Source organism: Melitaea cinxia, chromosome 25 (genome assembly GCF_905220565.1).
Source record: "Melitaea cinxia chromosome 25, ilMelCinx1.1, whole genome shotgun sequence".
Classification (NCBI taxonomy): Eukaryota; Metazoa; Arthropoda; class Insecta; order Lepidoptera; family Nymphalidae; genus Melitaea; species Melitaea cinxia.
In genome coordinates this window covers 5,164,097-5,179,076 of record NC_059418.1, presented here as the reverse complement: position 1 = coordinate 5,179,076, position 14,980 = coordinate 5,164,097, and the positions used below count along the sequence as shown (strand labels likewise).

The window sequence follows — 14,980 nt, the reverse complement described above, 5'->3', positions numbered from 1 at the left end:
ACAATTATGACGTACTAAGTGACAAATATTGCGACTTGAGGTATTTTTTAAAGCAAGACAGGGATTGGGTTTGTTTTATAGGAAGAGGTAGAGCGTTCCAAAGTTGAACAGTTTTAACTGAAAAAGAATTGGAGTAAAAAGAAGTAGTGTGAGCTGGAGTTCCGAGCACCAAAGTAGACTCAGATCTAAGGGTGCGTTCATGTGTATTACAAATATACTTATTTCCTGATATATATCGTCGTATTTCATAATTACAATGTTCAAGACGTATCCCTGTTCTTTAAACGAAAACGAAAAAAAAAAAATAGTAAGTTCTTACATCTAAACATTTATTTAATAAGCACATTCAGCATATAAAGGAAAAACAATTATTTTAAGCATCATTGATACATCTATTTTATCAAACTTCATGTATTTGGCAACACTGGCATGCAGTGTTCTGTCATTATATTTACTTTGTTCTGAAAATTTGAGAAATTAATAAAAAAAAGTATACATTGTATTATATTGTTCAAATTAATTTTCGATAAACAATGCTTAATGATCTATTGAGTATGAAAAATTATACGTTGCGTCAAATAAGAAAGTACCAACAACTCTCATTTTCTAAATGGTAACATTTCTTACGTATTTAACGTTTACGAAAAAAAAAGTAATATAAAATCCAATTCGAGAATATAAAATAAAAATAAAAAATGGAAATACTCTTAAAAGTACTTTAAAAAGGTAAATATTTTAATTGTATTTGTACTAAGTTTTTGCATATAACTATTGCATTACTACGTAACCTGCATATTTTCCGATTACAGGAACTTTTAAAAAACTTATTGTTCCTAAATAAAGTATTCGAATACTGTTAATTATTAATGTTATTTTAATGATTTTAACACTGTTTTCTCGTAATAAATAATTAACAGGACTAATCAAATACTTTACTTACACTTTGAGTCAATTTGTAGTATTTTGCAAAATTTGCAATATCCCTAAGCATTACTACGTGGTCTGCCAATTTTCTCAGTGTAATATGGAAGTTATAAAAGAATATTTTTTCTAAATAAAGTATTCGAATACTGTTAATTATTAATGTTATTTTAATGATTTTAACACTGTTTTCTCGTAATAAATAATTAACAGGACTAATCAAATACTTTACTCACACTTTGAGTCAATTTGTAGTATTTTGCAAAATTTGCAATATCCCTAAGCATTACTACGTGGTCTGCCAATTTTCTCAGTGTAATATGGAATTTATAAAAGAATATTTTTTCTAAATAAAGTATTCGAATACTGTTAATTACTAATGTGTATTTTAATGATTTTAACACCGTTTTCTCGTAATAAATAATTAACAGGACTAATCAAATACTTTACTTACACTTTGAGTCAATTTGTAGTATTTTGCAAAATTTGCAATATCCCTAAGCATTACTACGTGGTCTGCCAATTTTCCCAGTGTAATATGGAATTTATAAAAGGATATTTTTTCTCAATAAAGTATTCGAATACTGTTAATTACTAATGTGTATTTTAATGATTTTAACACTGTTTTCACCTAATAAATAATTAACAATATTAAACAAATATTTATAGTTTGTGTCAATTTGTAGTATTTTGCAAATTTGTAACATCCCTTTTCTCTAGAATTTGTACAAATACAATTAAATAGAAACATAAAGACACATTTCAAATAATGTCAAAATGAATATCACATATTTATTATTCAAGGGGTTTAAAGTTCGCTATACCCTCCATCCTGGCTTTCCTTCTCTCTGACGGAGTTGCGCCCTGAACCTTTCTAATTATATGCGGTCCCTTCTTCTCCAGGTCAGGGACATAGGTTGATGTATGTTCCTGTGACATAAAAAAAGTATGTGTGTGTCAGCTCCGACGCACGACTGCAGTTTACTCCTGCAGATTGACTACTACTGTCTAAATAGGCACAAAAAAGGCTTACTAGTCTAAGAAAAAGGTTAATACCAAATCAAATGGTAAATAAACGAATCAAATAACGCAATTTATCGGAACCTAATAGGGTTATTAAAAGCAGCCCGACTGGGGTAGTACCTCGACCTTACAGAAGATCATAGCAAAATAATACTGTTTTTAAGCAGTATTGTGTTCCTGTTGGTGAGTAAGGTGACCAGAGCTCCTGGGGGGGGGGGATTGGGGATTGGGTCGGCAACGCGCTTGCGATGCTTCTGGTGTTGCAGGTGTCTATAAGCTACGGTAATCGCTTACCATCAGGTGAGCCGTACGCTTGTTTGCCGACCTAGTGACATAAAAAAAAAAAGAAAACCTCGTATCATCGAGGTCATTGGTTCATTAGATTTTGCTCTTCATATTTTTTTTCATATTAAGGGCCTTATGCGAAAATCGATTCAACTCCAAAAAATACTTTTAGTACTGAGGTGAAACGAAAGTTTTGATTTCGCCGTGTCTGATTAAACTAAACGAATGTCAAAAAAAAAAATACAACAAAATGAAAAAAAAAAACAAACTATTATTTACTTTTGCTTATTTTGTCAAGTGGTTCTTGCGTTATTTTGCTATCATCCGTACATCCGAAACGTTCAACATAATATTTATTTAATCGAGTTTTTTTTTACTATAATAGTTAAAAAAAAAAGAATTCTAAGTGATATTTAATTTATAGTTTGATGTGTATTCTGCATAAAAGTGTGTATTTTATTGCATAGAGGAGTTTAAGAGTAAGCGATTCCCGTACTTTTCACTCTGTGAGAGTAAAGCGCAGCCTCCATGGAGGCGTGTAAAAATATACAGTCAAAGTGAGAGCCCCCTCATTTTTTTGAAATCAGTTAAAACTCATTGATTTGCTATTAAAGCGTTGGTTTATTATTTTTAGCTATAATTTACTTCATACACAATCACACAGCACGTCAATCAATAATTTGACGGTGCAAAATACCCATGTTGCGGTAATATAAAGCACTATTTCGCGTAACCTCTCACGATCTTCGGTAGTATAGTGGTCAGTATCCCCGCCTGTCACGCGGGAGACCGGGGTTCGATTCCCCGCCGGAGAGAAATTTTTGTATTTTTTTTAAATAAACAAATAAAATGATAATTTTAAGTGAATTTTCTGAGTTTAATTCTTTTGACAATTAAATCATATCAAGAAATATTTTGCTAAACATATCTTATTTTATACTACGTATAAAAAAAAAATTGAGATTATTTGTAAGAGCTATGTTTAGTACTACTCCTGTGGGTACTTCTGAATCGATTTTGAAAATTCTTTCACCACACACGTTGCTCCACAGTGTATTACTTACGCTGTTTTATCGACCGACTTTTCAAAATAGACAAAAAAGGATTTGGCCCTCAATTCGAGTGTACGTTTATTTAAGTGTATTACCATTATTTTTACAAGGTCATTACTTTTTAGTTTTACTAGGTGTACCGATTTTGGTGACCTTTCAACCAACTTATCTAAATAAAGACGATTCAAAAAATAACGTTTCGAAAGCGCTCTTGGAGCCTATTTAAATAAAGCTATTTTTGATTTTGATTTTGAAAGGAGGTTATCGATTCGACTGTATTTTTTTTTTGTGTATTTTAGCTCAGAACTTTTTAGTGGTTGAACCGATTTTGATATACATATAATTTTAATTAATTTTATAATCTAAAGGCGGTGAGTATCATGCGGTCCCATTTAAATTTAACTGAGATGTGACAAATACTTTTTGAGGTTATATCTAATAATGTGTATTTACTTGACAATTGTTTCGTCGATTACGTTGTATTATACCGCATAGCTTTTCAGTGAGTGTAACGATTTTGATGATTAACCTTTTAATCGAAAGCTGATACTTGTCTTGTGGTCCCATTTAAATTTGATCGAGATATGATTACTACGTAGTAATCTTTGATAACGCGTATTTGTTGCCTTCTTTTTGTCTACCTACGTTGTATTACTTGCCGGTGATATCGTGCCGACTGCTCAGTCTTAACCGCTTGGACATCCGAATAGTTGTTGGCACGATTACCGGCCACATGGCACTTAATCACCAACTATTCATTATGAAAGCAACGGACAGTCCTCTTTGCAGGGGATGTCTAGCTGCTGAAGAAACAGCCGCCCACGTAATCCTGGAATGCGAGGGAGTGGCCGCACACCGGGCTACCATCCTTCAGGAAATAAGGACGCTCCGAGAAGCCTGTGAACGCCCCAGGAGGCTTCTGAGCTTCTGGAAGGAGCTCTTTTCACGCATAACGAACCACTCTTGTGTCTAAATGCGGAAAACCGAGCCCACAATAATACAATACAATACAATACTTGCCGGTGAAACTGAAGTAGGTTTTCTTTCGTTTGAGAGCAAACGAAAACAAGTATGTTATGATTTTATACTCACATCATCCCAATTCTCTTCGCTCTGTATAGAACGCGCTTCTTGCACTTCTACTACCGGACGGTGGTTGTTGTCCATTATGTACTTTTGACTATCTAGTATAAAACGTTTCGGGCACGTTTGTACATGGTGCTGAAAACCAAAATCAAAAATATCAAGAATTACTTCATTTCGTCCTTTTTCCAAAAAAAGTGTTTGTCAGCTTTGACGGACGACTGGAGTTTACTCCTTCAGATCGACTGTCTAAATAGGCACAAAAAAGGCTTACTAGTCTAAGAAAAAGATTAATACCATATCAAATGGTAAATAAGCGAGTCAAATAACACGATCTATAAATGATACGATAGATGTTTGTTACGTAACGACGAGATGGCGTTATTAGAAAACGTCGTTACGCTTTTAGATTTTACGCGATAGATGGCGTTATGAGAAACGTAACGAGGCCATTCGTTCAGTAGATTTAACTCCTCATATTTTTTTCAAACCGGGGCTTTACTTAAGTAGTAAAGTCTAAAAAGAAAATATCTATAAAAACAAATTTATCATCTTACCCATAACAGTATTCTGACGGGTAAAGTGGAATTTCGAGATTATAGAACGACGAGTAAAACAATAAGGGAGCATCCATAAATTACGTCACACGAATTTTACGATAAGTCACAGATGGTCACATTTATGAGACCCCCTCTAGCTAGTTTTACGTTACATATTTTGCAATTTTAAACCTATAAATTCTTATTTACTAAATTAAAACATAAGTTTCGACATTGTTTATTTCAATTTATAACAATTAGATATAGTATATTTTGAATTGCAATGTCGCCTATATTTGGACCTTACTACCCGCCCCCCACCTCCTTAACGTGTGAAATAATTTTTGGATGGCCCCTAATATTATGATATTAGGGGGCATCCGTTAACTACGTGATATAACTCACGATAGCATTGCGGTCAGTTTAAGACTCCTCCCCCCTTAGGTGAGATTTAGTAAGATTTGCTTGGACCCTAACCCCTTATGTGAGATTGATGCTAAAAATATTTTAAAGTAAATTAATTTTAATATACGGGAAAATAATAAACTAAATGATTTTAGTAGCCATGACATTCATTTTAGCGGGCAAAATGAACACTCAATATATACTTATATATATATTTTTAATATTGTAATATTTTATATTTTTTGAAGTTGAGGCTCACCTCAAGTTTCGATTAAAATGAGATTTAGTGAGATTTCATTGGATCACCTCCCTCCATTCTGAGTTCATGTAATTAATAGATGTCCCCTGTCTCCCTAACACACCTGTGCATGTATCTGTGGGCACATGCGTACGTGTGTAGGTAAGTGCGTAGGTGCGTGCATGTTTGTGTGTACGCTAACATGTTTCAACAGGTCGTAAGTAAAATACTTACGTCTAAATGTATAGAACCGATGATGTGCGTGCTGTCAAATGGACACGTTACTTTTTGGGAATTACGGTGTTGCTTTTTACACTTATTAATGTGAAAGTGCAGACGGCTGTGCTCGACTTGATGCGCTTTGTCGAAGGGGCAGGACACCAATTGGTTGGGAGATGGGTCAGCCATGGCTGAAAATAAAAATGTTCAATAAGTTTTGTAATTTTGTAAATTGGGCTCCGTATCTGATAACCAAGAAAGAGTATATTGAGTATTCCACGTACTGTTTATATAGTAGGTACTAGCTGTACCCTGCGCGCGTTACTACGGTTTTTTTTGGTCGTACCAACGCAGAAACCTTTGTTCTATAAAGGACATACAGACAAACATTCATACATTCATATATTCGGATATAGATCATCTAGTATTATATAAGGTATATAATAGGCTATAAAAAAACTCGATACGTGACTAAATAGTGCATAAGCAGTTGTGTATAAAAAACCGATTTCAAATTTTATAAAAAATGTCGCATTGAGAACTTCCTCATTTTTTTGTCGTTTGAAGTTGTTGTGAGTCGGTTAAAAAGTTATGAGGTAACAAACATTAAAAAAATACAGTCGATTTGAGAACCTTGAAAAAATGCGTGCAATTTACACTTACTTTTACTTGCATGTTTTATTTTAATATAATTGTGTTTGCTCGCAAACGAAAAAAAAACCGACTTTAATTACATCGACAAGTTATACAACGTAGGCTGACGAAAAAATAGTGAAGTAAATACGCGTTATTAAAGATTACTCAAAAAGTTGTAATCGGATCATGATGAAATTTAAATGTGACCACGTGATAAACATCAGCTTTCGATTGAATTAATAATCATCAAAATCGGTACACCCGGTAAAAAGTTATGCTGTATAATACAAACGTAGGTCGACGAATAAAGCGTCAAGTAAAAACGCATTATTAGATGTAACTTGAAAAGTAGTTGTTAGATCTCAAATAAATTTAAATGGGACCAAATGACACACACCATCTTTCGTTTTAAAAATAAAATTGTTGAAATCGGTCCACACGGTCAAAAGTTCTGATAAAAAAAATATACAGTCGAATTGAGAACCTCCTGCTTTTTTGGAAGTCGGTTAAAAAAACTAAAAAAACCACGCTTTTTAGCTAATCGAACTGAAAAGTAGAAAATAATTTTTAATTACAAAGAGTTTATATTACAGTAGTAGGAGATCGAACAATCAATCATAATTAATTCCTTCAAAATAAAATAATAATAAAAAGTTATTAAGAGAATAAGTCAATTCAGAGTAAAAAACGTAGGGTGTATTTTACTATATTTTTATAACATTTTACTGTTTTTATAACTCTCCGCACCCGCAACCGCCAGCGCAACAGGTACAATCCATGGCTGTGACCGTTGCGCCAACACGGCGATATTATTATTCATTTATTAATCTTGGCAGTCCTAATAAGGATATTAACTGTTATTGTATTATTTCATTGTCAACGGTCCTCGATATGTGTGCAAAGTTGTAAATTAATCAAACTTCTGGAAGTTGGTGAAAATTATGCTCAAAGATTCCATTACTCCATTCCATACATACATACAACCCAAGCTAATAAAAAAGTGGTAAAAATTGTAAAAACGGATCACGTATAATAGATTAATAGGTATATTCCGTAATGTAAACAAAATAGCAATAATGCATTGAACGTAAGATTTATTTGTTACTGATATAATGCCAAAACCACGCTCCGCCTTTAAATGGTACGATCAAATTGTAGACTCCTTTGTTAAAAAAAAATATTTACATTTTTTTATATTTAGTTTTTAATATGTGCACTCTGATTTGATAAATTATATCCTATTATAAGGAGTTAGTCTCCAAAAAGAGTAGAAGCAAATCTCTTAATAACTATTTCCGATTCACTAAATATTTATTCGACGTGATTCGAATCTTGAAATATTTAATTTAATACACACCCATATTCCTAAATTAAATGTACCCTCAATGAAAAAAAGTAACGCCTCGAAACTTAGGAACGCGATCTTAGTGTTATAGTTTATAATATAAACTATAGATTTTTAATAATCGTAACTTCATAAAAAAAATAAATAAATAAATAAATAAATAAATATAAAAACTTTAACCATCTGAGTCAACGAATTCACGCATTGACTCAGCACTAACTCACAATAGCGTTTCTTATATTTTTATACCATTAATTTTAAACATATTAATTGTTTTATTATTTAGGTCATAAGACTCACTGATAATTGTATTCGCTTGCAAACGAAAAAAAAAAACGACCAATTTACATGGCCAAATCGACACCAGCAATTTATACTAAAATAACTCATAAAAGTGAACTTTACAATAGAGCCTTATAAAAGGAAAAATTGTTGGTGTCGAAATAATAAAACGTAGGTAGATGAAAAAAATAGTAACATGATTATATATGGATATTAGGGATAACTCAAAATTACTCAATAGCTCTCGATAAAATTTAAATGGAAAGCACCAACTTTTAATTTTAAAGTAAAGGCACCAAAATCGATACATCAATTAAAAGTTATTATGTGACACAGATAAAAAAGTACAGTGGTATTGAGAATCTTCTCCTTTTTTGAAGTCGAATAACAAATCAATACATATAATAAAAATGTAATGGATCTGTACATAGCTGTCTGTACATAGAAGATATATGAGAAAAAATATTATTGGACCTTTATTATCGCAAATAGCACTCAAAACAATGATTGTTAGAATAATTTTTGTCTGTTAGTCTGTGCATTTGTGTACGTTAATCTCAGAAACAGCTTATCCGATTAAGTAGTTGTCACTAATATATTATGGTACACTTCACTAAACACGTGTTTCGCATCGCCTCAGCCTGTAATATCCCACAGTTGGGCATAGGCCTCTTTCCCCATGTAGGAGAAGGATCAGAGCTTAATCCACCACGCTGCTCCAATGCGGGTTGGCGGATATATTCCCTACTATGAGTAACGATCGCTATCAGGTGTATATGATAACAACCGGGACCGACGGCTTAACGTGCTCTCCGAGGCACGGTGGGGAGACCCACAAGGACTGCACAAACACCCAGACCACGTCAAACACCTGTATGGCCAATACAAATGTTAGTCATGTGCGGGGATCGAACCCGCAACCGCCAGCACAACGGGTACAATCCATGGCTGTGACCGTTGCGCCAACGCATGTTTCATGTCAATCGATTTATAAATAAAAAAGGTATGCCAATTTAAAGAATCATGTTGAACATGTAGATACCCAAACTGCAGACGAAGTCAGAGGCACAGCTAGTTGTAAATAATCCTTTAATTTTAGTGAATCGACAAACCAAAAAATGTGGGTAGGTGGGTTTTTATATTATAAATCAGAAACAATGTCTATATATAGAATATAAAGAATAAAAATTTGATCCCAAACGTTAAACTTATATCTATCTCGAATTGCTAAGGCATTAGCAATTTATATTGCTTTTGGGTTTATCCCGGACATACATACAGACAAAATTTCTAAAAACTATATTTTTGGCTTCGGTATCGATTGTAGATCACACCCAAGTATTCTTTAAAAAAATATTCAATGTACAGTTTTGACTTTCCTACCATTTTATTATATGTATAGATAGTAAATTCATTTCAAACAAACAATAATAAAAATTAATAACCGAAAGCAATTTTTAAAATTATAATATACAAATTAAAAATTTTAAACAAAATTTACCAGTACCTTTGACTGAGGATTGGAAATTATTTCATTTCAATACAAATCTAATACAATGTAAATTTCTTAAAATTTATTTTTTAATCTATCCCTGTTTTAAACACTAGTCTATGTAAATGAGTTTAATTTCAAATGTTGTAGGTGGGGTTGTGGAAAACTAGACAGCTGATTTTATTAATTACCTCCTAATCTATAATTTATAAATTTTACACCCAATAAAATCTTTTAGTACTTAAATAAAGAAATTATTCGCATAGCAATCAATTTAGACATGTCTTAAAGTATGTATAAATAGCTAGAATTATAATATAAAAATTATTGCTAGTAATCATTAAAAAAAAAAAAAATGGGGTAGGTGCAAATTTTTTTTTAACTTTTTATTCCTTTTAAAATATTATTATAAATTTACACACAAAAATATACATTATAATTTTAAATGTTAGCATATAATAATACTAACAATATATTCTAACAGATTAGACATTGAGAACAGAATAAAGATAATATTTAATTAATACTTAAAAAATTAATGGTCACAAATCAAAAGAATATATATATTTAATAATACTAATAAAAAATTACCTTTAACTTTTCAAGGGAACAATTTCACAGCAAATCGAGCAATCCTATTGGATAACTCCCTCAAAGTAAATTGCAGAGATTTCCAGGTAACCAGCCCCGGGAGAAGTGCAAATAAGCAATGATTAAGAAATATAAGAATACGTAAAATTAGTTGACACTTGACACTCAAATTTGACATACACAATCACACAGATAATGATAATTAATCATTCGTATTTCACGCTATATTTACATATTGCAAAATTTGCACAATATTACTCTGTGTAGTCGATAAAAAATCAAACCACAAAAATGTTTTGTATAATAATGTTTTTTATAGTTTTATTGACAAAGAATCTAATAATAATAATAATTCGACAATCGACAGTTCTTTTCTTTTTTAAATCTAATTTTTTTAATATTCAAAATTGACAGTTCTTAAATAACGAGCCGGTAACCTCCGTGGTCTCTGGCGAGCTTGCGGTGTCGCTCGTGTTGCCCGCGTTACATCCTCCTCCTCCAAATCACGATTTCGCCCCGAAAGTGAGTTGGTGTAAGTGTGTCGAGGTGGAGTGAGTGTGGATGGGTGAGCGTCTACACGAGGTGTTACGGGGGTGTCGGGTTGAACACGAAGTCGCCCACGTAATCGACGAGGCTGTACAGGAAGATATTGCCCCGTCATGCCTATAAACGGAGTAAGGTCAGAGCTGTGGAAACGTCCTAAGGTTTGCCCCTGCACATCGCCTATTTCGTATGTGCATGGACTAACCACACGTAGTACCTTATATCGTCCATCGCGTAGAGGCATGAACTTTTTTGTCTTGCCCTTCTGCACGTTACTATGGACATGCGTCGTCAGTAATACGAGGTCACCCTCTTGAAAGTCAGGCGCTGGTCGACGGGAGTTATCTGTTTTAGTTACAGCATTCAGGCGACGGTAATCGGCACAAAATCGGTAAGTACCATCTTTTTTAGGGACCAACAGTGCTGGTGCGGCCCATGCAGCTTTACACTCCTCTATGATCCCATCTTCTAACATCTTTTTCAGCTCCGCTTTCATAATTGTCTTCTTCGCTGGCGTAAGACGGTAAGGTGGTACGGCAATGGGTGCGTGATCGCCCATATCTATCCGGTGTTCGGCAAATGGAGTAGCTTCTCCTCCTGGCCGAAAGGTATCTTCATGTCGCTGCAGCAGCTCTTCTGGACGTTGGCGTTGTTCGCAGGTAAGCATGGTTCCTTCGTCTTCCTTCAGTACAATCGAAGAAGCCATAACAGAAGTTCTCGGTATCTCCTCATCCACCTCATATTCCAGAGGATAAAACTGTTGGTTACCTGAGAAATGCCACGTAGAAGCTGCGAAGTCTATTACCATACCAGCGGCGTTTATGAAGTCTATCCCTAAGAGGGTCCCGTTGTTGTCGGCCTCTGGGAAAATCACGAAATCTGTTGTAACTGTCCTATTAACAGAAATAGTCACATCCACACGGGCTACCAAAACATCCCGTGGGCGTACTATGCCATCAGCCAATTTCACATTTACTTGTCGTGTCATAAACGTTTGCCCCATATCTTTAAGCAATTTATAAAGTTTATGACCAGCTATACAACTTTTAGCAGCGGTATCAATAAGTGCAATGCCTCTCTTACCACTAATAGTTATACTTAACGTTGGCCTCCGACTTGGCATCGAAAGAGAAAGTGGGGCGAGAATAGTGCTTTCCACCTCATCAAAATCGGGGTCAATTATTGTGGAATTTACCTTATCAAAATTGGGGTCAACCATTGTTGCGTTTGCCCCATCAGACGAGTCGTCATAATTAAAATACTCCAAGTCGGAACAGCGGTGATCACTATCTACCGTTGCGTCGTAGCAGGCATCACAGTATATCGAACTAGAAAAATCATCTACGGGTGACAGGTGACTATACTCCTCACTGGATATCGGGCTGTAAGTAAACATGTTAATGTCACTGGAAAATGCTTTAGTAACATTCAGCGGTGTTGATGAATCTTCGATGTCTTCGTCGGCAGCGGCGGCGAAACGAACGGTACACATCGAGAAATTGCCCGAAGGCTGGGCGGCCAAAGCAGGAGTCGGCGGTCGCTGCTCCAACAGCCGTTCGAACATCCGCTCGAACGCTTCGGTTTGCAAGCGTTGCGCGGCGGCCATAATGCTAGCCACGCCAGACGCCGTCATTTTATCCTCTTCATGGTCGTCCACGTTTTCTCCCGCGTCGCCGTACACACTTTGTCGGCGAGATTGTCGCCGTGTTCGCGTCATGATTATTCTTCCGATGTAGCAATGGAGAACACCGTCGGTTCAGGCCTCTAGTTGGGCGCCAATTTGTAGTCGATAAAAAATCAAACCACAAAAATGTTTTGTATAATAATGTTTTTTATAGTTTTATTGACAAAGAATCTAATAATAATAATAATTCGACAATCGACAGTTCCTTTCTTTTTTAAATCTAATTTTTTTAATATTCAAAATTGACAGTTCTTAAATAACGAGCCGGTAACCTCCGTGGTCTCTGGCGAGCTTGCGGTGTCGCTCGTGTTGCCCGCGTTACATCTGTAGTTTCAAATTTCAATTCTACATTGAATTTAGCCCGCGGTAAATCTGACATGAAAGATAGACGAAGATTCACAGCAAATAAATAGCTCTGATACTGTATACGTAATATAAAAGTCCTTACAGTAAAAAGTTTGATCAAGATTTATGTAATCATTTTAATAAATTAACGTAAGTAGTATAAAGTAGGTCGGTAAACTTAATCGAAAAGTATAAGAAAACAGAAATGCGGTATCTTCGATGACTACTGAAAACAATCATGAGACAATAGTACTAGACCATATATTTAATGTAGAGTATTTCACAATCTCTTTAATTTAAAGACGTAATAATCAACCGACATTGACTTTCCATAGGTTAGTTAACCACATAGAGCAACACGGAGGGGAATTAACCAATGCGTTTGTTACAGATACAAAACTGTCTGTCATTTTTTGCGGGGGGGAAATTACACACATGCACACTTTATCTAATTCCCACACAAAAATAATCGTCTGTGACTACGAAACTCACACATACTAAATTAAAAACACACTTACATTTTTCACACACGCATAGATACATTCTGTGTCATTACAGTATAATGACATGCCGCAACTACACTGACAAGTTCCTTAAATCCGTGGTTGTAACAACTGTCGATACGCATTATCGATAAGTTCAAGCACGCGGTCGTGGAAAAATTAGGTTTTTAAAGTGATACAAAGATAAGGTGTTATTATAGAGATGGACTTTATTTATTATGTACTACAATAATTATCATGTCAGAAATAAACGAAATGTTTATAATATTATATAATTTTAAAAACCAGTGACAGTAGTATCTATTACTGGTTTTTAAAATGGATTAGTTTTCTATAAATATAACGAATACATTTTTGTAGGTTTTTTTTTCATTAAGAAATGCTTGTGCCGGTATATTTTTCATTATTAATCTTGCCAATTCCACACTTGAAAGTCAGAGGTATTGAAATGATTTGAGCAAATGACACTATTTCTTGTAGGTGTCCAGGTTAGTTTGTTATTAAAAGAAAATTTCCACGTATGCCTTAAATTTGGATCTTTAGGAGACCTGCAAAAATTAATATAAAACATTGTAGTCGAACTTAACACTAAGTAATTCTAGTAAAATGTGTTAATACTCGTAAGTATTGTATCATCGCAAACCAGCATATTTGCAGAAATTCCAGAAGATGAAAGCGATCTGTATGATATACAGGGTTACTTGTAAAACACCAGCATCCTTGCAGGACAAGATAGCTAACATCATAAGTAACAAAATTTGTTCTACGACTTTTGACATAATATATTATAATATATATTATATATTAATTCACTCCTTCTATAAAGATCACGATATAATAACAAATAAACAATTTGGATTTCAATCAGGGAAGAGCTCAACTAAATTACTCTCAAATTTTACGGATAATATTTATAAATACCTCAACGCTAAAAAACACGTTCTGGTAGTATTTATTGACTATAGTAAAGCCTTCGACACGCTTAAACATGACATTCTTATTGCCCCTTAAACAATTGGTGTCGAGACTATCTTAATAATAGATCATATGTAGTGAAGATTGGCAATGTTACCAGCAAAAACGTACGAGTATTAGACGGAACAGCGCAGGGATCCGTACTTGGCTCATTACATTATTTAACCTATGTAAATGATGTCGTCAACCTAATATCTAACTGTGAAATTTACCAGTTTGCTGACGACACCTGTCTCATAGCAGCAAATAGCGATCTCGATGCAGCTCTGAGAGACTTACAAACAGATTTCAACTTGTTGTTAAAGTGGTCTCATGATGTAGGACTTGTTCTAAATGCCGATAAAACGAAACTAATGTATATCAGTTCTACCCAAAATAGGAAATCACTTAATAATTTAAAATTAATAGCGCACAGTCAACAATGTCTACATGCTAATCTTCACAATTGTTCTTGTAAGTTGGTTGAAATAGTCAATAAACAAAAATATCTAGGACTCATAATTGACGATCGACTAAAATGGACTGAACATACTAATCACGTATGTGATAAGTTGCGTACTGTATTGGCTAATATAGCTCGGATACATACATATTGGCTAAAACTCTTCTTCTTCTTCTTCTTCCCCAACGTTGGACAGGAGTCTAACCAGCGCGGTGGCGGCTTTCTCGAGCCTCGGAGCGAGTTGTGTAAATTGCGGACTGTAATGTATTGTAGGTATGTTGCCTAAAAGTGAACACACAATTCTTTGGAAAATGCCTGCTTATAACTGTATACTCCTTCGATTCATCAAGCTCTATTTGATTATACGACTGTGATAA

General features: G+C 34.3%; 1 protein-coding gene and 1 non-coding gene across 2 annotated transcripts; one reads left to right on the top strand and one right to left on the bottom strand.

Moving 5' to 3' along the window:
• Positions 1–1,699: 1,699 nt before the first annotated feature.
• LOC123666230 (gametocyte-specific factor 1 homolog) lies at positions 1,700–5,960 on the bottom strand. The gene is made up of 3 exons (XM_045600411.1): positions 5,781–5,960; positions 4,374–4,502; positions 1,700–1,851 (listed from the first exon to the last, which is right to left on the bottom strand). Exons 1-3 carry the CDS (start codon positions 5,952–5,954, stop codon positions 1,717–1,719), a joined length of 438 nt encoding a protein of 145 aa, XP_045456367.1. The 5' UTR covers positions 5,955–5,960; the 3' UTR covers positions 1,700–1,716.
• Trnad-guc lies at positions 2,973–3,044 on the top strand. Its single transcript has one exon. It is a non-coding gene; the product is annotated as a tRNA-Asp (tRNA).
• Positions 5,961–14,980: the final 9,020 nt, after the last annotated feature.